Source organism: Salmo salar, chromosome 13, assembly GCF_965601325.2.
Source record: "Salmo salar chromosome 13, fSalSal1, whole genome shotgun sequence".
Classification (NCBI taxonomy): Eukaryota; Metazoa; Chordata; class Actinopteri; order Salmoniformes; family Salmonidae; genus Salmo; species Salmo salar.
The window spans coordinates 58,867,504-58,889,959 of record NC_138303.1 but is presented as its reverse complement, the minus strand read 5'-3'; the positions used below and the strand labels follow the sequence as shown (position 1 = coordinate 58,889,959).

The following is a 22,456-nucleotide window of genomic DNA, read 5'->3' as shown; positions in this document are numbered from 1 at the left end:
TTTGCATCATTGTCAATGACATACTTTTATTTTGAAGGCTAACCGCAAAGTCCACTATTGTGGCTAATCCTTATTGTGGCTAGCTTCACATAGATGGGTCCGACCACCATTAATTAAATAACTACTGTCTTATAAATTAGGGTTATTTTAGATTACACCTAGCTATCGATAGCTACTGAAAGATGTTTTGCTATGTTTTTGGAGAAGAACATTGTTTGCATCCATGAGCTAGCTAGCTAGTTTTTTTTATTTTATGAACAGCACTGTAGGTACGCGAGACAACTTTACCAGCATCATAGCATACGTATCGATGAATCATTGTGACGTATGAAATACGAGTGATAGTTACTACACATTGATTACACTATGTGAAAAAATGCTGTCTACTGGTATTAAGGTTGTGTGGGACAGCTGTTGTCTTTACATTGTACCACTAAGGTGGGGTGTAGACATCGCATAAAGAGAGATTTGAATCTAGATCTGTCTCTTTAAACTACACAAGTATTTCTCCTGGACCTAGTTTGTGTTATCAATGTAGTGCAACGTAAAGAAGCCCTTATTTATATTGGAACATTACTGGATCAGATGCTCATGGAATCGGCCAAAAGACAACTACATTCACATGCTACTGACCTGACCGCTGAAGATCCATAAGAGAAAATTTGTTTGATATAACCATGCAGGGACTGTAAAGTGGCACAGAGGTAAACAGCAGAAAAGGGGACAGGTGACATTTTGGTTAAAATAAACAATATACCACATTACTTCTTACTAGTAATACATTTCTTGTTTTAGAAACATTACAAAGCATGCACATCTGTTTATTTTTGTTGGTGTAATTTTAGCAGCCCCAAAATATTTTGGCTGGTAAAAAAAAAATCTGTGGCTGGTAGATAAAATAATAAATAATGATCTACTGCTACAGTGGCTGGTGGACCAAAAGCTGTATTTTATGCCCTGGTACTGATAAAACGGGCTGTTCACAAAGTTAATTATTTTTCCCAGCATGTTACGGTCTAATGATGACATTAAAATGCATACTGGTTTCAAAAAGGCACAAACTACGCCCAGCTGGCAAAGCCAGAGCTTGATGCCATCCAAAATTAGCAGAGAACGAGGACAACGTAGCCTAATTTATATGCAGATAGTTAAATTAAAAACTCTTTACCACATAAGTATGTTGATGGCTGCACAATACTTTTCAGCTAGTAGAGACACTAAGATTGTGTCTAAATTTGTCTGATGCCATTTTAAAAAGATGACATTACATTTCCCTTTATCTTAATTTTGTGCCTTTCCACAACCATCTACAACAGGGGTATTCAATCGGGGATCTGCAGACCCTAAGGTACTGTATTTCAATATTTTTATGAATATCGTTAGCAACAGAATAAACCAATTTTGAATTACATACCTACAGTAAAAAAGAGAATACAATTTCTCAACTCCTGATATTGAGCAAATTACTCATTGGAGCCAATTTCACTCACTGGAATATCTGACAAAGCCTTTAAAAAGCCCACAAATAGGCTACCAGTGCAGAAAGTGACGATTTTGTTGTAGGCAGAACACAAAGTAGTATTTTATTTCCCTGACAGGCACAACTCAGGCCCGTAATCTACACAGACCGGAGCACCATGACCAATCAGAGCTGCAGTAGGCCTACATGCAAATAGACAATTGCCATATATGGATCTGTGCCCGTCACTTTGAACTGGTCTGTTTTTACAGCATGAGCGGTGGTGAGTAGATGCGCTCGTTTTAAGATCAAAAAAGAGAGCTACTTGTAACGACGTGTGCACATTTCTATACTGAACAAAAATATAAAAAGGCAACAATTTCAAAGATTTTACTGACTTATAGTTCATATGAGGAAATCAGTCAATTGAAATAAATGAATTCACATGACTGGGATTACAGATATGCATCTGTTAGTCAGATACCTTAAAAAAATTTAAAAAACAGGCCTCACAATGGGCCTTAGGATCTTGTCATATTATTTCTGTGCATTCAAATTGCCATCGACAAAATGCATATTGTGTTCGTTGTCCGTAGCTTATGCCTGCCCACTCTGTTCACAATGTTGAAATCAGCAAACCACTTACCCACACGACGCCATACATGTGGTCTGCAGTTGTGAGGCCGGTTGGACGTGCTGCCAAATTCTCAAAAACAACGTTGGAGGCGGCTTATGGTAGATAAATGAACATTCAACTCTCAGGTAACAGCTCTGGTGGACATTCCTGCAGTCAGCATACCAATTGCACACTCCCTCAACTTGAGACATCTGTGGCATTGTAGAGTGGCCTTTTGTCCCCAGCACAAGGTGCACCTGTGCAATGATCGTGCTGTTTAATACGTTTATTGATATGCCACACCTGTCAGGTGGATAGTTTATTTTGGCAAAGGAGAAATGCTCACTAACAGGGATGTAAACAAATTTGTACACTATATTTGAGAGAAATAAACTTTTTGTGCATATGGAACATTTCTGGGATCTTTTATTTCAGCTCATGAAACATGGGACCAACACTTTACATGTTGTGTTTATATTTTTGTTTAGTGTAAAATTGTTCATGTCCTTTGCTCGCTAGTGAATTATTAGCCCAGTTGTAGATCATTTGTAGTCAACAATGGGGGAGTGATTGCTTCCAACAAGAGCACAAAATGTGTGCATTTCTAGACATATTTGAAGAGTCAGGTAAAGAGCTTTTTTTGTCTTAAAATGGGTAGTGTTGTATTTTGAGACAGGCTTGAATAAGCTAAGGCGCCAATGGGCAAAGGGTAGCATCATTTGCCTGATAATGGTATGGGAATAATGATGCATTTTATTTTGTAAAGTGGTTTCCTGCATCAAACATTTTCAGTCACCTTTTTCAGACAAGTGGATAAACAGGTTAATGTCAAGCCTTGCATGTTTTGTTTTTTTTAAAGTCTCATGGAATGTAGTCCTACATTGAACGCCACACATTGTCTGCTACTGTAGGCTGAACGATAGAACAGCATAAATGTTACGGGATGGTCCTCCCGTATGGCGCAGTGGTCTAAGGCACGGTCGCCAGGTGTATGGTGTTTCCTCCGACACATTGGTGCGGTTGGCTTAAGCAGGGCATTGTGTCAAGAAGCAGTGCGGCTTGGCTGTGTTGTGTTTCGGAGGACGCACGGCTCTCGACCGTCGCCTCTCCCGAGTCCGTACGGGAGTCGCAGCGATGGGACAATTGGATACCACGAAATTGGGGCGAAAAAGGGGTAAAAAAACATGTAATTTTCTCCATTGTTTTGATGGGTCGGACACTCTAGTAGGCTCACATTATGATCAACTATCCACAGCAGCCTACTTGACCATTGTTAAAACTAACTTAAAGCGGGTACAGCCTCAGTGTTCACAGTAAATAAGCGGCAGAATTTGCACAGAATTTTGAAGAACGGCTGTGTCGATTTTTCTGTTGATAGCTTGCCAGCGGCAATGTTTCTTGACATGGACATACATCTTTGCCAACACATGGCTAAAATTTGTTTAACCTGTTTAGGATAGGGGGCAGTATTTTCACGGACGGATAAAAAAACGTACCCGATTTAATCTGGTTACTACTCCTGCCCAGAAACTAGAATATGCATATAATAGTTTGATTTGGATAGAAAACACCTTAAAGTTTCTAAAACTGTTTGAATGGTGTCTGTGAGTATAACAGAACTCATATGGCAGGCCAAAACCTGAGAAGATTCTAAACAAGAAGTGCCCTCTCTGACCATTTCTTGGCCTTCTGTAGCATCTTTATCGAATACAGAGGATCTCTGCTGTAATGTGACATTTTCTAAGACTCCCATAGGCTCTCAGAAGGCGCCAGAACGAGGAATGATGACTCTGCAGTCCCGGGCTGAAAAACAGTAGCGCCTTTGGATAGTGGTCGATCTGAGAACAATGAAACGGGTGCGCACCTGCACGTGAAGAGTCCATTTTACATTTTCAGTCTTTGAACGAAAACGACGTCTCCCGGTCGGAATATTATCGCTATTTTATGAGAAAAAAACGCATAAAAATTGATTTTAAACAGCGTTTGACATGCTTCGAAGTACGGTAATGGAATATTTTGACATTTTTTGTCACGATACGCGCCGGCGCGTCACCCTTCGGATAGTGTCTTGAACACAAGAACAAAACGCCGCTATTTGGATATAACTATGGATTATTTGGAACCAAAACAACATTGGGTGTAAACTAGAAGTCCTGGGAGTGCATTCTGACGAAGAACAGCAAAGGTAATCCAATTTTTGTTATAGTAAATCTGAGTTTGGTGAGTACCAAACTTGGTGGGTGTCAAATTAGCTAGCCAGGATGGCCGGGCTATCTATTCAGAATATTGCAAAATGTGCTTTCACCGAAAAGCTATTTTAAAATCGGATATAGCGATTGCATAAATGAGTTCTGTATCTATAATTCTTAAAATAATTATGTTTTTTGTGAACGTTTATCGTGAGTAATTTAGTAAATTCACCGGAAGTTTTCGGTGGGTATGCTAGTTCTGAACATCACATGCTAATGTAAAAAGCAGTTTTTTGATATAAATATGAACTTGATTGAACAAAACATGCATGTATTGTATAACATAATGTCCTAGGAGTGTCATCTGATGAAGATCAAAGGTTAGTGCTGCATTTAGCTGTGGTTTTGTTTTTTGTGACATATATGCTAGCTTGAAAAATGGGTGTGTGATTATTTCTGGCTGGGTACTCTCCTGACATAATCTAGTGTTTTGCTTTCGTTGTAAAGCCTTTTTGAAAATCGGACAATGTGGTTAGATAAAGGAGAGTCTTGTCTTTAAAATGGTGTAAAATAGTTATATGTTTGAAAAATTGAAGTTTTGGGATTTTTGAGGACTTTTTAATTTGCGCCACGCCCTATCATTGGATATTGGAGCGGTGTTCGGCTAGCGGAACATCTAGATGTAAGAGGTTAACAAGCTAAACAGCTGCTCTTAGCAAAAATGTGTTTGGAGTTACCCTTCTAGCTAATAGACTGTTGAGAGTTTACACTTCCTATTCCAAATATAATTTGGGGAGGTCAATATAAAAACTTACAAATCTATTTATTTCAACAACAAAAAAAGATTACGTCTCCTTGCCATTATCATTCACCTGATGCCAAGACGTGATACATTTGTTTTTCCTAATGTATGATGGGGGTCCCTAGGTCTCCGGTTTGCCTGGGAGGGGGTCCCTGGGCAAGAAAAGGTTGAAGACCCCTGATCTATAGCATTTTTACATTATTCCACGTGCAATTCTGTCATTTACTAAGCCTATTCTATCGCTTTCAAGATAACCTTACATCAAAATGTACACTTAATGAACTAGTTAAAGCAGTTAGAAATGTTTGTTCAGGCCAAACAAAGCAGTCGATTTGTATTCCAAAAACACATCTGATAAGAAACGCTTATAAAAGGGCTCAACCAACAAATCAACCTAATCCTATATTCAGATCAGGTGTGTCATACTTTCCCACGTCTGGAACAACATAGGGAACATATGGCTTTTGTGTAGTCCTGACTGACACTTCATCTTTTGACTTAAAACAATATTTTTTTATTCATCGTTTTCCAAAACATACAAAAGCAATGTTCAGTGTGGGCTAATCGTGTGGTTCCATTACATATGTTAACCGACAGCAGACACTACAGTAAACAAGCCATCCCTGTGACACAGGCTAAAAAAGAAACAGCATGGTCGGTAAGTAGCCTACGATCTTACCCTCCGCTGTTCTAACCCCTAGACCAAGAGCAAAAGAGGCAGTCTGACAAAATAAGTGACTCGATATAAATACAAACGCACAATGCTTGAGAAAAAGTATGGCATAGTTAAGTTATTCCTTGTACTCTATTCAGCAGTGTATTACTGTCAAAATTCATTCTCAGTGAATTTCATAAAAATCAAAAGTGCATTTTTTTTGTTGATAAAACCACACTAAAGTCACCAAATAATTGAGTAAAACACACTGTTTTGCAATGGCCTACAATAGCCTCAGCAGCACTCTGTAGGGTAGCGCCATGGTGTAGCTGGAGAACAGCTAGCGTCGGTCCTCCTCTTGGTATACTGACTTCAATACAAAACCTAGGACGCTCATGGTTCTCACCCCCTTCCATACACTTACACAGTAATTATGACAACTTGCGAAGAACATCCTACAACCAATCTCTTGCCGCATGTCCACCCAATCAAAGGATCAGAGAATGAATCTAGAACTGAAAGCATAAGCTACAGCTAGCTAGCACTGCATAAAATGTGGTTTTATATATATATATATATATATATATATATATATATATATATAGACTGCTCAAAAAAATAAAGGGAACACTTAAACAACACATCCTAGATCTGAATGAAAGAAATAATCTTATTAAATACATTTTTCTTTACATAGTTGAATGTGCTGACAACAAAATCACACAAAAATAATCAATGGAAATCCAATTTATCAACCCATGGAAGTCTGGGTTTGGAGTCACACTCAAAATTAAAGTGGAAAACCACACTACAGGCTGATCCAACTTTGATGTAATGTCCTTAAAACAAGTCAAAATGAGGCTCAGTAGTGTGTGTGGCCTCCACGTGACTGTATGACCTCCCTACAACGCCTGGGCATGCTCCTGATGAGGTGGCGGATGGTCTCCTGAGGGATCTCCTCCCAGACCTGGACTAAAGCATCCGCCAACTCCTGGACATTCTGTGGTGCAACATGGCGTTGGTGGATGGAGCGAGACATGATGTCCCAGATGTGCTCAATTGGATTCAGGTCTGGGGAACGGGCGGCCCACTCCATAGCATCAATGCCTTCCTCTTGCAGGAACTGCTGACACACTCCAGCCACATGTGGTCTAGCATTGTCTTGCATTAGGAGGAACCCAGGGCCAACCGCACCAGCATATGGTCTCACAAGGGGTCTGAAGATCTCATCTCGGTACCTAATGGCAGTCATGCTACCTCTGGCTAGCACATGGAGGGCTGTGCGGCCCCCCAAAGAAATGCCACCCCACACCATGACTGACCCGTCGCCAAACCGGTCATGCTGGAGGATGTTGCAGGCAGCAGAACATTCTCCACGGCGTCTCCAGACTCTGTCATGTCTGTCACGTGCTCACTGTGAACCTGCTTTCATCTGTGAAGAGCACAGGGCGCCAGTGGTGAATTTGCCAATCTTGGTGTTCTCTGGCAAATGCAAAACGTCCTGCACGGTGTTGGGCTGTAAGCACAACCCCCACCTGTGGACGTCGGGCCCTCATACCACCCTCATGGAGTCTTTTTCTGACCGTTTGAGCAGACACATGCACATTTGTGGCCTGCTGGAGGTCATGTTGCAGGGCTCTGGCAGTGCTTCTCCTGCTCCTCCTTGCACAAAGGCGGAGGTAGCTGTCCTGCTGCTGGGTTGTTGCCCTCCTACGGCCTCCTCCACATCTCCTGATGTACTGGCCTGTCTCCTGGTAGCGCCTCCATGCTCTGGACACTACGCTGACAGACACAGCAAACCTTCTTGCCACAGCTCGCATTGATGTGCCATCCTGGATGAGCTGCACTACCTGAGCCACTTGTGTGGGTTGTAGACTCCGTCTCATGCTACCACTAGAGTAAAAGCACCGCCAGCATTCAAAAGTGACCAAAACATCAGCCAGGAAGCATAGGAACTGAGAAGTGGTCTGTGGTCCCCACCTGCAGAACCACTCCTTTATTGGGGGTGTCTTGCTAATTGCCTATAATTTCCACCTGCTGTCTATTACATTAGCACAACAGCATGTGACATTTATTGTCAATCAGTGTTGCTTCCTAAATGGACAGTTTGATTTCACAGAAGTGTGATTGACTTGGAGTTACATTGTGTTGTTTAAGTGTTCCCTTTATTTTTTTTGAGCAGTGTATATATATATATATATATATAAAAAACTTGATTTAACTAGGCAAGTCAGTTAAGAACAAATTCTTACTTACAATGACGGCCTAGGAACAGGGGTTAACTGCCTTGTTCAGGGGCAGAACGACAGATTTTGACCTTGTCAGCTCGAGGATTCGAACCAGCAACCTTCTGGTTACTGGTCCAACGCTCTAACCACTAGGCTACTTGCTGCCCCTTAAGTAGTTGACTCCGAGAGAAAGAGAATAGTTGAACAGTTTAACAAATTAATTTCTTCCAAAATTAAGGGGAAGCAAGAGAGAGGTTGATATATTTGGTTGAATTATTTTTAACTTAGCTAGCAAATGCAGCTAGCAAATGCAGCTTGCTAGCCTAACCTACTCAAACAGAGTGGGAGGCTATGTTAACTAGCTGGCTTTGACTAGCTAACACTGAAACTCTTCCAAGAGAGTTTTATTAATTTATTACCACCAGGACCGCCGGTGTAACTGCTAAACTGCTTTCTGACTAATGCATTATTGTAGCGGGTCTACTAACACGTTAGTCCAGCAAGAGCTATGAGAACTATGACGTGACAATGATGTAGGGTCATGATATGAAGGTTTGGCTTGGAAATGTTTTTCGCCTGGTCACAGACATCTGATGTGTTGTGCACTGAAGTCCACAAGAGAAGGAAAAAAGTGAGAGAAGGAGAGCGCATAGATAGTTGAAAGAAGGAAAAATATATATATATATTTGTTGAAGTCAGAAATGTACATACACCTTAGCCAAATCAAAATCACATTTTATTGGTCACAAACACATAGTTAGCAGTGTTAATGCGAGTGTAGCGAAATGCTTGTGCTTCTAGTTCCAACCGTGCAGTAAAATCTAACAAGTACTCGAACAATTCCTAACAATTTCACCAACTACTATATATATATATTCTTTCATCACATTCCCAGTGGGTCAGAAGTATACATACACTCAATTAGTATTTGGTAGCATTGCCTTTAAATTGGGTCAAAGTTTTGGGTAGCCTTCCACAAGCTTCCCACAAAATAGATGTCACCATAAGGAAGGAGAACGATGTGGATATATTGAAGCAACATCAAGACATCAGACAGGAAGTTAAAGCTTGGTCACAAATGGGTCTTCCAAATGAACAATAACCCTAACCGACTTGCCAAAACTATAGTTTGTTAACAAGAAATCTGTGGAGTGGTTAAAATCAAGTTTTAATGACTCCAACCTAAGTGTATGTAAACTTCCGACTTCAACTGTAAGTTTTTAATGTACTGTGTAGAATATCTGAAATGCTGCACTGAGAGGAGACAACTCCAAAACTATGGTGGTGGACTACAACTTTGCAGTGATCTGAGTGGAAATTTTTTGAATCCAGGCATGACTTTCATTATTCAAGCCTTTTGTATTTTAAGTGGGGATCAGGCGAACAATGCAGTATTTCAACTACATTTTGCAAACAATAGAGCCTTTTGAGTTGTACATGGATTTACTGACTATAGGCTGAAATGCAATCTTAAATTAACAGTAGGCCTTTGCATGATGGCTGAAAAAGCATGTGTGAGCAAGGAGGCCTACCAACCTGACTCGGTTACACCAGCTCTGTCAGGAGGAATGGGCCAGAATTCACCCAGCTTATTGTGGGAAGCTTGTGGAAGACTACCCAAAACATTTGACCCAAGTAAACAATATAAAAGCAATGCTACCAAATACTAATTGAGTGTATGTAAACTTCTGACCCACTGGGAATGTGATGAAAGAAATAAAAGCTGGGGGGAAAAATCATCCTCTACTATTATCCTGACATTTCACATTTTTAAATAAAAAGTGGTGATCCTAACTGAACTAACACAGGGAATCTTTACTAGGATTAAAATGTCAGGAATTGTGAAAAACTGAGTTTGAATGTATTTGGCTAAAGTGTACATAAACTTCCAACTTCAACTGCATGTCACTCAGATGTGGTGGATGCCAAAGAACTTTGCTGAGAAAGTACAATGAGCCCTCAATGTGACCTTGGATGAGAGAGAGAGATGTATGGGGATAAACATCAAAACTATGGTAGTGTGTCCATTTTAATCTCTGAATGAGCAGCTGCTGGAGCAAACACAGAAACTTGTTTGCTCAAGGGCTTAATGACAGATTACTCCGTTAATTCTAGCATCTGCTGCTGTAAGCCTACACATACAGTCAATCAACCCACAAATTTGCAGTGATGTACTGTCACATCCTTCCTCTCCCTAGTATTATTGCTCCTGATCCACAGTAAGGATAGCGAAGGAAGAAAGCGTCAAACTCCTGAGGAATTTGTATGCGTCTTTTGGGAGCAAGGAGAACTCAGAGGGGACCATGTGTTTGAAATGAAGGAGGTTTGATGAGTCAAGGCAGCACACCGAAGCAGATCTGGAAACATGGCCTCCCCCAGCTGACAACGCGCCCCGTCTACTCTGACTCATATTGACAAATGAGTGCATTTGGGCAACTGCAACAAATTGAGAGGTTGACGTGAACCAGATCAATTCAGATAATTTTTTTATGTAACATGTTCACCCATACACATTCACAGTGCTTCCATTTTAAAATACACAAAGCAACAACAAAGCAAGGATGTTTCAGATTCAGGAATGTTCAAATAAAAACCCTAACCTACTATTCCTAAAATCATTCAATGTTAAATCATTCAAAAGTGCACACAGTACATTAAACCACGTGTAATAAGTGACTTACCTGCTGAAGCTGACAGGAAAAGATGAGCTGGATGGAGTTGACATCCCTGATCCATCCCCAAATTCCTGGCCTCTGTTCCAGCTGTCACTGACTGAGGGCAGCGGCGGATACAGGCCAAAGACAGGCTTCTGATCCTGTTGTACGCTGACTGCCGTCGATGTGTTTGCGCCGTAGTGGTAACTCGGCCCACTCATGGAGCCCACCGAGCTGTGGGTACCAGGTATGTCCAGGCTGGATATCTGACAGTAGCTCTGGCGCTCGTTCTCCTGCTTGATTACCCCTGGGGTGTAAAGCTGGATGAAGGAGGTGTCAGCATCCTTCTCTGTCTTGATGACAGGCATGGAGATCCCTGGGCCCAGTTGCTGCTGATCTGCGCCATTCACATTTTTACAGTTTCCCCCACTGCTACTGACTATGGGCTTGGTTTCCATGTTGCCGTCACCGAGCAGGGCATCATCCACTGACAGGGAGGAAAGGAAAGCGGCCTCGTCAGCCAGGTAAAACTCATTCAGGTCAGACAGAGAGCCAGGCAAGTCCAAATCCCGCAGAATGTCCAGTGTATTGTCACCAAGGAGCCTCTCGTTGACATCCAAGTCCTTCAGTGACTGTCCAAAGCTGACTGTCCCCATGTCAAGCCTGTCCTTATCCATTGGTGAAAAGTCTTCCGTTTTCAGAGGGAAAAGGTAATTAGAACATGCAAGTACGGAGCTCCCTGGGGTGTTGGATCGATTCAAATCTGAAATGCTCTCCTCCAACAGAGCAAAGTTCTCAAACAGCTGCTGATGATTCTGCTGCTGTTTCTGTGCGTTCTGCATTCTCAGGGCCTTGTCCATTAACTTTACTTCAGCCTCCTCTATAGGGAGTCCAATGGAGGCTGTCCCTGCTGTGGAGAGCTCACCCTGAATCTTAGTGACATTCAGTCCGTTAGAGGAGTCGCTGGCTGGAGGCTGGGGTGTGGAGCCAGGCAAATGCATCACGGAAGTTAATGTGGTGGACTTGGAACTGCCTGCGTTAACCGAGAAGCTTCCCTCTTCACCTCTCTCTAAGCTCTTGTCCTGGTTATCCATTTCTTGATCCTGCTTGACACACAGGGATTAAAGCAATGATTTAGAAAGTGCTTGTAATTCAATAAAGCAACAGAGACTGATAATTAAAATGCACACCAGAGTTATAGGTAAAAACAATTGTCTGAATTTAAAAAATGTGTACTCTTATTTACAATGTTTCTATACAATGCAATCATTTCAACACACATATTTGATCTTTAAAGCATATGATCACATCTCTCCTGGCTTCTACATGACTGACAATATGACAGCAGCGTAAATAATATTCCAATGTTGTAGCTATATGTCATGACCACCAATAAACTAGAAAAAAATACCTTCAATCCAGAAATCAGAGGTGTAGCCTATAATAGAAACTTGACAGTGTTTACATTTACATAACCTTAAATAATTTATGTCCATTTTGATAGACTCAAGCGATATTTTTACGTATGCAAGCATGAGCATGCTTTTTTGTTTCTCGTATCACCACAATGGGGAAAAAGAAAGCACGCGCATGCTCGCGCACGGAAAAATATCACTTAAGTCCCACAAAACGGAATATAACATTGCGGACAAAGTTTGGAATTACACAATTTAATATGTACAACATCTAAAGATCTGCATCAGTATATCGAAAGCTTTGCCATTTCTAAAAGGATATGAGCGATTGGACCCTTTGTTCATGTTCATCCATGACCACCATACTGCATAATGAGCAACGAGTCTTGCTGGTGGGGTTTCACACAAAATTAATTTGTATCCGCTCTCGTTAAATTTCGGCTGCGTATTTTCCGACATTTTCTTCAAATCTGAAAACGATGTGAAGCCAAGCCCATTTTCTTTAGAATTGCATTATGGGCCCTAAAAGCATGGAAATAGTGTCCACTGCTTGTATACTTTGGCGAATGTAGTACGACATCCGGGGACTTTTGGCATACTGACTATATCCATAATATGACTAATAAGCATACTATATACTCAATTTATGTCACAAATAGTACTGTTGGTGCAGTTAGTATGAGTATTTGAACACAGCTCAAGTCAGAGTATCCTTTAGGATTTTTTTCAGCAGTGGTGGCAAACGGTGGGGTTAGGGAGCTCTTTGCTGGAAGGCTCTGACTTTCCAAAAAATACATACTACTCTAAAATGCATGCAAATATAATTACGTTGACACCATCTGAAATATAACTGATAGCCGCCACTACACTGTAGGGAGGGCGATAAGGAGCAAGTGGTGGCTGTATGCTCGTGGATCACATTCGTGCCACTGCTCGCTCTGTTTGCTACAAATATACACTAACTCGACACGGATCATAAAGGGATAGTGCGACATTTATGACCCTTTTCTACTATCCCAGTGTCAGATGAACTCATGAATACAATTTGTGTCTCTGCGTGCAGTTTGAAGGAAGTTGAATGTATTTTTGCGAGCCATTGCTAACTAGCATTAGCAGAATGACTGGAAGAGTTTACAGCTAGCATGCTAAATTAATATAGGAAAAACAAAACAAGCGAAATCGCAAAAAGTTGTCTGTACACTTCCATAACATACGATATACACTCAGTTGTGGAAAAAGCACCGAATTGTCATACTTGAGACAAAGTAAAAGATAATACCTTAATAGAAAATTACTCAAGTAAAAGTCACCCAGTAAAATAGTACTTTAGTAAAAGTATTTGGTTTTTAATATACTTAAGTATCAAAAGTAAAAAAAGGTACGAATCATGAAAAATTCCTTATTTTTTTGCAGCTTGCAAAGGGGCACACGCCAACACTCAGAGTGAGTCCACCAGATCAGAGGCTTTAGGGATATTCTCTTGATAAGTGTGCGAATTTGATTATTTTCTGTCCTGCTAAGCATTTAAAAAGTAACAAGTACTTTTGGGTGTCAGGGAAAATGTATGAAGTAAAAAGTACATTATTTTGGGATGTTGTGATGTAAAAGTTGACAATAATATAAATAGTAAAGTACAGATACCAACCAAAAACAACTTAAGGACGACTTTAAAGTATTTTTACTTCAGTACTTTACACCACTGTATACACTGAACAAAAATATAAAATGAAAGATGCAAAGCGTTGGTCCCATATTTCATGAGCTGAAATAAAAAAAAATAAAAAAAATAATTCCCATAGGAACAAAAAGCCCACAGAAGAGTGAAACGTTGATAGTGGTAACTAAAGGGGAAAAGTCTTGAAAGTTGAGTGACGTTTAATCCCGTGCTTCTCTGCGCAGGCTGATACTTATTCTGCACAGTAGCCCAAGGCAAGCTCGCAGCTTAGAGGGAACATTACACTTCGCTACTAATTCATTGCAGCTGCAGTGCTGGTTGTAGTGCGAGTGGAAGTAGGGGGCACATTTTATGTTTTGTAAAAGTGCTGAATAAAAACGGAACGAACTCACTCAAAAACAGCAACCCTTTGCTGTGTTCTTTGACTGCGTCTGTGGTCTCGGTTTTAAAAATGACGAAATCTCACACTAACTTTGCTGTGGTTCAAAATGGGAACACTCGCCTACCCGGCACGCAGGACTTCTGAATCAAGTGCACCTACCACATACAGCGCAAGATGAATAAAATAAGATAGGCGTGCAAGGATTTATTGTTGGCTTTCTACAAAAATGTTTGGTGATTGACTAGAAATGCCTTGAAGATCAACCTGCCGACGGCTGATAACCCCCAGAATACCGTATATAGAAGAAATTAACCCTTTACACTCATAACTGTATACGGATTGAAAATGGCAGATTTGGGCACTGATAAGGGCATACATTGGAACACAGTGGCTGTAAGTAACTTGCTATAGATGATTTCAAAGCGGAGGCTCTGCGCTTCACAGCGCTGTATGGGTTTTGACTGACAGCCGTTCTGAACATGAACACTGCAAGCATCAAGAAGTTTCCGTGGCATTACTTTAATTCCGTGGCATTATTTTAGATTATGAAGAATTCAATTGAACAAAGCCATCTAGGACAGTTGTGGGGAGCGATAGATCCCAAATTAATACAACCACTAGCATCAAAAAACCTTTATGCAATGTGGCTGACGCAAGACCATAACATTTAGCTTAAAATGTTGATAAACTATTACGCTATTTCTTCACATTATAAGCACAGCAATGCACACATGGTAGTAGGCGATAAGCTTATTTTCATACCAGCCAGGTAGGCTATACTCCTGTTGTAAAGATAAGCAATGTGCTTAATATTAGGAAAGCTGAGAAATAAATAGTAACCTATAGAAAGCTGATGGGATCGTCTATTTATTAGATTGCGATTAAAATTATTATTGTTTTTTATTTAAAAAAAAAAATGGGCCGTTTTCAGAATGGTAAAGAACAACTGTAGTTGTGTGATAGCGGGGATGCAGGGTTGTGTAACAAACAAAACTACAAATGTGCTTGCTCCAAGTTCCTCAACGGCACAGCTAGGAGAGCTTAAAAAAAAAAAAAAGACTATTATTTGAGTCATAAATGTGCATTGAAATTACTTAGGAACTGTGCACACGTTGGAGAGGTGTGTGGTCACTTGAAGACACCAGTTAGTCCTCTCACTCAAACCCTTGCATTTTTTTTTGTCCTACCCCACATTTCCAGGAATATGCTTACTGAATGTATCCAGCCTATTTTCAGATTTCGTTAACAAATGTGGCCAACAGTATACTGCTCAAAAAAATAAAGGGAACACTTAAACAACACATCCTAGATCTGAATGAAAGAAATAATCTTATTAAATACTTTTTTCTTTACATAGTTGAATGTGCTGACAAAATCACACAAAAATAATCAATGGAAATCCAATTTATCAACCCATGGAGGTCTGGATTTGGAGTCACACTCAAAATTAAAGTGGAAAACCACACTACAGGCTGATCCAACTTTCATGTAATGCCCTTAAAACAAGTCAAAATGAGGCTCAGTAGTGTGTGTGTGGCCTCCACGTGCCTGTATGACCTCCCTACAACGCCTGGGCATGCTCCTGATGAGGTGGTGGATGGTCTCCTGAGGGATCTCCTCTCAGACCTGGACTAAAGCATCCGCCAACTCCTGGACAGTCTGTGGTGCAACGTGGCGTTGGTGGATGGAGCGAGACATGATGTCCCAGATGTGCTTAATTGGATTCAGGTCTGGGGAACGGGTGGCCCAGTCCATAGCATCAATGCCTTCCTCTTGCAGGAACTGCTGACACACTCCAGCCACATGAGGTCTAGCATTGTCTTGCATTAGGAGGAACCCAGGGCCAACCGCACCAGCATATGGTCTCACAAGGGGTCTGAGGATCTCATCTCGGTACCTAATGGCAGTCAGGCTACCTCTGGCGAGCACATGGAGGGCTGTGCGGCCCCCCAAAGAAATGCCACCCCACACCATGACTGACCCACCGCCAAACCGGTCATGCTGGAGGATGTTGCAGGCAGCAGAACGTTCTACACGGCGTCTCCAGACTCTGTCACGTGCTCAGTGTGAACCTGCTTTCATCTGTGAAGAGCACAGGGCGCCAGTGGCGAATTTGCCAATCTTGGTGTTCTCTGGCAAATGCCAAACGTCCTGCACGGTGTTGGGCTGTAAGCACAACCCCCACCTGTGGACGTCGGGCCCTCATACCACCCTCATGGAGTCTGTTTCTGACCGTTTGAGCAGACACATGCACGTTTGTGGCCTGCTGGAGGTCATTTTGCAGGGCTCTGGCAGTGCTCCTCCTGCTCCTCCTTGCACAAAGGCGGAGGTAGCGGTCCTGCTGCTGGGTTGTTGCCCTCCTACGGCCTCCTCCACGTCTCCTGATGTACTGGCCTGTCTCCTGGTAGCGCCTCCATGCTCTGGACACTACGCTGACAGACACAGCAAACTTTCTTGCCACAGCTCGCATTGATGTGCCAGCCTGGATGAGCTGCACTACCTGAGCCACTTCTGTGGGTTGTAGACTCCGTCTCATGCTACCACTAGAGTGAAAGCACCGCCAGCATTCAAAAGTGACCAAAACATCAGCCAGGAAGCATAGGAACTGAGAAGTGGTCTGTGGTCCCCACCTGCAGAACCACTCCTTTATTGGGGGTGTCTTGCTAATTGCCTATAATTTCCACCTGTTGTCTATTCCATTTTCACAACAGCATGTGAAATTTATTGTCAATCAGTGTTGCTTCCTAAGTGGACAGTTTGATTTCACAGAAGTGTGATTGACTTGGAGTTACATTGTGTTGTTTAAGTGTTCCCTTTATTTTTTTGAGCAGTGTATATTAAATGTAAAATGTACATAAAATCAAGTGTAATGTTTGGATTTAGTTTTGTCAATTGTTGGGTCCACAACTTTGGTCTAACGATTTCCCATAATCTCCAAACTGTTCCCTTTCAATTGCTACCATGCTTATGCATTTCATATTTCTTCTATAAGAAACATTTCAATTTATCCCCATCCATATACAGTGCTTCTGGAAAGTTATTACATTCCAGCTTTATTCTAAAATTAACAATTAGTTTTGTTCCCTCCATCTATGCCATAATTTTCTTTCTTCCAAAAAATATTTTATTTACATAAGTATTCAGACCCTTTGCTATGAGACTCGAAATTGAGCTCAGGTGCATCCTGTTTCCTTTGATCATCCTTGAGATGTTTCTACAACCTGATTGGAGTCCACCTGTGGCAAGTTCAATTGATTGGACATGATTTGGAAAGGCACACACCTGTCTAGATAAGGTCCCACAGTTGACAGCGCATGTAAGAGCAAAAACCAAGTCATGAGTTCGAAGGAATTCTCCGTCAAGCTCCAAGATAGGATTGTGTTGAGGCACAGATCTTGGGAAGGGTACCAAAACATTTCTGCAGCATTGAAGGTCCCCAAGAGCACAGTGGCCTCCATTATTCTTAAATGGAGGAAGTTTGGAACAACCAAGACTCTTCCTAGAGCTGGCCGCCCGGCAAAACTGAGCAATTGGTGGAGAAGGGCCTTGGTCAGGGAGGTAACCAAGAACCCGATGGTCACTTTGACAGAGCTCCAGAGTTCCTCTGTGGAGATGGGAGAACCTGCCAGAAGGACAACCATCTCCTTTTAATGTTTTGGTACGCCTATTGGAGAGTTCTTCTTTGTCTACACCAATTCAGCATCATTCACACACTCTTAAGCTTTAGCCCCACCCATCTCAAAAGGGTTGATCCAGCAGTCAAACACCCAAACTAACCGGCTAACTTTTGCTAGCTGAACCTCTTGACGTTAACTCCGACCATTTTACTCACCCTAGCAGAGCTGGTTAGGCTGTTTATATGATATGAACCATAATCACAACTGATGACGTTACTACCCTGCATGAATCTGCAGGTAGCTAACCAACCAGGTTCAATGTTAGCTATCTCACACTAGGCAATAACTAGCAAAGCAAATGGCTCCGAGATACAAATAATATTACCACACAGATCATACACGTAACGTTAGCTAGCAAGCCAGCCAGCTAACAGTACACTAACTTGAAATGAAAATGACTGACAAAATTAGAAGTGTAATATCTGAAAATGTAGCTAGCTCGACCACTAAAATGGATCTGATTTGTCTGTTTGCAGAACGTACTGCTGATCCCAAATGATTTTCCCTAAAGGAAATTGTGTTCATTTTCTTATTTGTATACATGGATGGAGGCTTCTCCCTCTGTCACAGATGCTATGGTTGCAAAATCCTGTCCAATCAATTTAATTTACCACAGGTGGACTCCAATCAAGTTGTAGAAACATTCAGGATGATCAACGGAAACAGGATGCACCCGAGCTCAATTTCTAGTCTCATTGCAAAAAGTCTGAATACTTATGTAAATAAGATGTGTTTTTTGTCACTATGGGGTATTGCGTGTAGATTGATAAGATAATCATTTTATCCGTTTTCGAATAAGGCTGTAAGAATTTCACCACCTGGATTCGGTCTTACATAGCAAAAAAAAAAGTTTATTTTTTAAAATTGGATAAAAAGTAGAGACTCAGAGCTACAAAATGGTATAACATACACTGCATTTGAGGAACAATGGGAAAGTAATTCTGCTTTGAAAGTTGCTAAATGGCATTTTAGTGTTCGGTGAGAAATCTCGTTGTCGACACGCATTCAGCATCGTTCACACCCTCTTAAGCTTTAGCCCCACCCATCTATCTCCTTGCTTTCAGAGCACGCGCACACACACACACACACACACACTTGACGCTATGGTCGATGATTGATTTACCTCTGGATAACATGAAAACAGCCTAACCAGCTCTGCTGGCAACATTATGCTTTTTAGCCAACGTTTACTGACACATTCAACTGGTGTTGTACACTTTAGCTTAAGCCATGTAGCTAGCTACCTAGGTAAACAATGAACATCGCTAGGTAAACAACATGTAAGATCACACACACACACACATCACGTTAGCTAACGAGCCAGCCAGCTAACGCTAGCTAATGTACACTTTAGCTTGAAATAAAACCACTGTCCAAATTAGAAATGTGTAATATCTGAAAATGTAGCTAGCTAGACCATCTTACCTGTATACATAATCATGCATATTGGACACGTCTCCCTGTCACAGATCCATGACACAAATGCCCTTAGTTTGAAGACATAATCCTGAAGCAGGTGTTGTCCCAGCTCTTTAGCTATCATACTCTAATTCCACTGATTTCAAAACTCGATCCTCCAGAAAGTGGAGTGCAACATTTATGCAGCTACATTTTAATTTTTTTTAATTTTTTTTTTAAAGCCACGTTCGACAGGATAACCAACAGACTGACCAACTCAAATAGACAAAAGCCTTCTATATGGCAGACCAATCCGAACTCCTCCCTCTGCATGTCCAGCCCACTCATTATCTCAGCCAATCATGGCTAGTGGGAAGGTTGCGGTCTTTTTATGTGGCTTAACCAACAAGGCTCGTAATTGCACAATTTTATTCGTATTTACAGATGGCATAGAAGTATGTTAAGGCACATGAAAGTTCACATGTTCAAGAAGGCATTTCTGCCCAAAAAAATCATTTTGATAATGTTCTGACACCTTAACAATCTGTCATAACATAGGCAGGAGGGGAATCTCCCCTTTACTCTTCAGTATTGGTAAAGGAATGTCATTTTGTCTACAGAAGACCTGCTGCCAAATCTACCATCCAAAAACGTTAATATTGTTACAATGCTGCTAATATAGGAATGTTGACAATATTCTTTAGGTCCCTGCTGACCAATGTCATATTACTTTTCATTTTGTGAGGTTATTAAAACTTCTTAAGGCTAGGGGGCAGTATTTTGACGTCCGGATGAAAAGCGTGCCCAAAGTAAACTGCCTGCTACTCAGGCCCAGAAGCTAGGATATGCATATTTGGATAGAAAACACTGAAGTTTCTAAAACTGAATAATGTCTGTGTATAACAGAACTGATTTGGCAGGCGAAAACCCGAGCACAATCCATCCAGGGAACGTATTTGAGGTCAATCTGTTTACCATTAGTTTTCTATGGGAAGCCCTTTTTAATAGGATTATGGTTGCAGTTCCTATGGCTTCCACTAGATGTCAACAGTTTTTAGAAATTGGTTGATGTTTTTCTTTTGAGAAATTACAAAGTAGTCCTGTTCTTTCCACTTATCGCTGCAGAATGCTGTGGTAGCCATGCTGGTTAAGTGTACCTTGAATTCTAAATAAATCACTGACAGTGTCACCAAAAAAGCACCCCCACACCATAACACCTTCTCCTCCGTGCTCTAAGATGGGAAATAAACATGCAGAGATCACCAGCACCACGTCTCACAAAGACACAGCGGTTGGAACCTAAAATCTCAAATTTGGTCACAAGACCAAAGGAAACATTTCCACAGGTCTAATGTCCATTGCTCATGTTTCTTGGCCCAAGCAAGTCTCTTCTTATTGGTGTCCTTTAATAGTGGTTTCTTTGCAGCAATTCGACCATGAAGGCCTGATTCACACAGTCTCCAATGAACAGTTGATGTTGAGATGTGTCTGTTACTTTAACTCTGAAGCATTTATTTAGTCTGCGATATTTGAGGCTGGTAACTCTAATGTACTTATCCTCTGCAAAAGAGGTAACCCTGGGTCTTCCATTCCTGTGGCGGTCCTCATGAGAGCCAGTTTCATCATAGCACTTGATGATTTTAGGGACCGCACTTGAAGAAATTTTAAAAGTTACTGACATTTTCCGCATTGACAGACCTTCATGTCTTAAAGTAATGATGGACTGTCATTTCTCTATGCTTATTTGAGCTGTTCTTGCCATAATATGGACTTGGTCTTTTACCAAATAGGGCTATCTTGTCACAACACAACTGATTGACTCAAACAAATTAAGAAAGAAATTCCACAAACTAACAAGGCACACCTGTTAATTGAAATGCATTACAGGTGACTACTTCATGAATCTGGTTGAGAGAATGCCAAGAGTGTGCAAAGCTGTCATTAAGGCAAAGGGTGGCTACTTTGAAGGATCTCAAGAGAGAGCGAGAGAAAATATATATCCATTGATTCTTGAAGAATATAACTTATAAATGCCTCATGAGCTTAGTTCAACTGTCACACTCCATGAGAACCCAAAATATTTACATTTACATTTTTTTACATTTTAGTCATTTAGCAGACGCTCTTATCCAGAGCGACTTACAGTAGTGAATGCATATATTTCATTTTCATTTCATAAATTTTTTTTTCTTCTTCGTACTTGGCCCCCCGTGGGAATCGAACCCACAACCCTGGCGTTGCAAACACCATGCTCTACCAACTGAGCTACGGGGAAGGCTATCAGCTTGTTTCACACCAATGTTTGTAAACATTGTAAATGTAAACAAACACTGTATAGCCTCATAACATGGTTAAAACAACTATTTGTATATCATGGAGGATCAGTCCTTGCATCCATAGCTCTGTCTATTAATCTGAGAGTGGTTACATTTCTCCAGGCCCATCCCTCAGATTTTTACCAAGAGGCGGAGGCGACCATTTTGTTATTATTTCACCTGTGGATTTACCCTTTAAAGCAGCTGCATATTATCAAGATATCAGTGTCACCAACAAAAAGGTAAACAATAGGCGTATAGGAAATGCACTTTTCAGTAGTGCTCAAAGCATGCCATTCCATGAGCGCATTCCATGAGCGCAGCATTTATTTTTCAACTCGAATCAATGAGCCCAATCAGTCCTCCATGACAACAAATAAACAACAAAGTATGACTTGCTAATAAGTCCTTAGTTTTGGGGTCATGCTCAGGTAAAACAATTTGGCTAATCTATACTTCCATATTTCCAAGTCCTATTCTTGAAGATCAAAGGGTATAACATTTATTGGAATGACTGGAATTCTGATACATCTTTACATTAAAAACCAAAGTCTCATTGAATCATATTATTATATGTAGTAGAACGCAACGGGTTAGAAGCCAACATAACCAACCCATTAAGTAAAACATAACATCCATATGGCCAGCTATGTAAACTTTAACATTGATTTATCCTGCAACATACATTGTTGTCTTCGAATGTCTCTTAAGGGGAAAGTCATCTACAAGATTACGTTTGAGTTTGGCTAATCCAAAAGTTACGTTACTGATTACATTTAGAAAGTAACCTACCCAACCCTGCTAATGACGACAACTTTATTTCTCAACTCCTAATACTGAGCCAATTACATTCACTGGAGTACCTAACATAGGCTTTGAAAACGCACACGATAATAGTCTACCAGTGCAGCAAGTGCCACTGACTGAGACAATCTTTCTTGACTTGAATATTAATTTTCGCCAACACATGGCTAACCAACTAAACAGCTGC

General features: G+C 41.0%; 1 protein-coding gene across 4 annotated transcripts in view; it reads right to left on the bottom strand.

Moving 5' to 3' along the window:
* The window catches only part of LOC106567492 (glucocorticoid receptor), a 103,541-nt gene that overhangs the window by 79,247 nt on the left and 1,838 nt on the right, over positions 1-22,456 (bottom strand). For all 4 annotated transcript variants that reach the window (XR_001320085.3, XM_014136782.3, XM_014136783.3 and 1 more), the window contains exon 2: positions 10,631-11,706. Coding sequence is in view for 3 of the 4 variants with exons in the window: in XM_014136782.3 (XP_013992257.1) it covers positions 10,631-11,697 (1,067 nt within the window). In the remaining variant the exon portion in view is untranslated. The remainder of the gene's footprint in view (positions 1-10,630; positions 11,707-22,456) is intronic.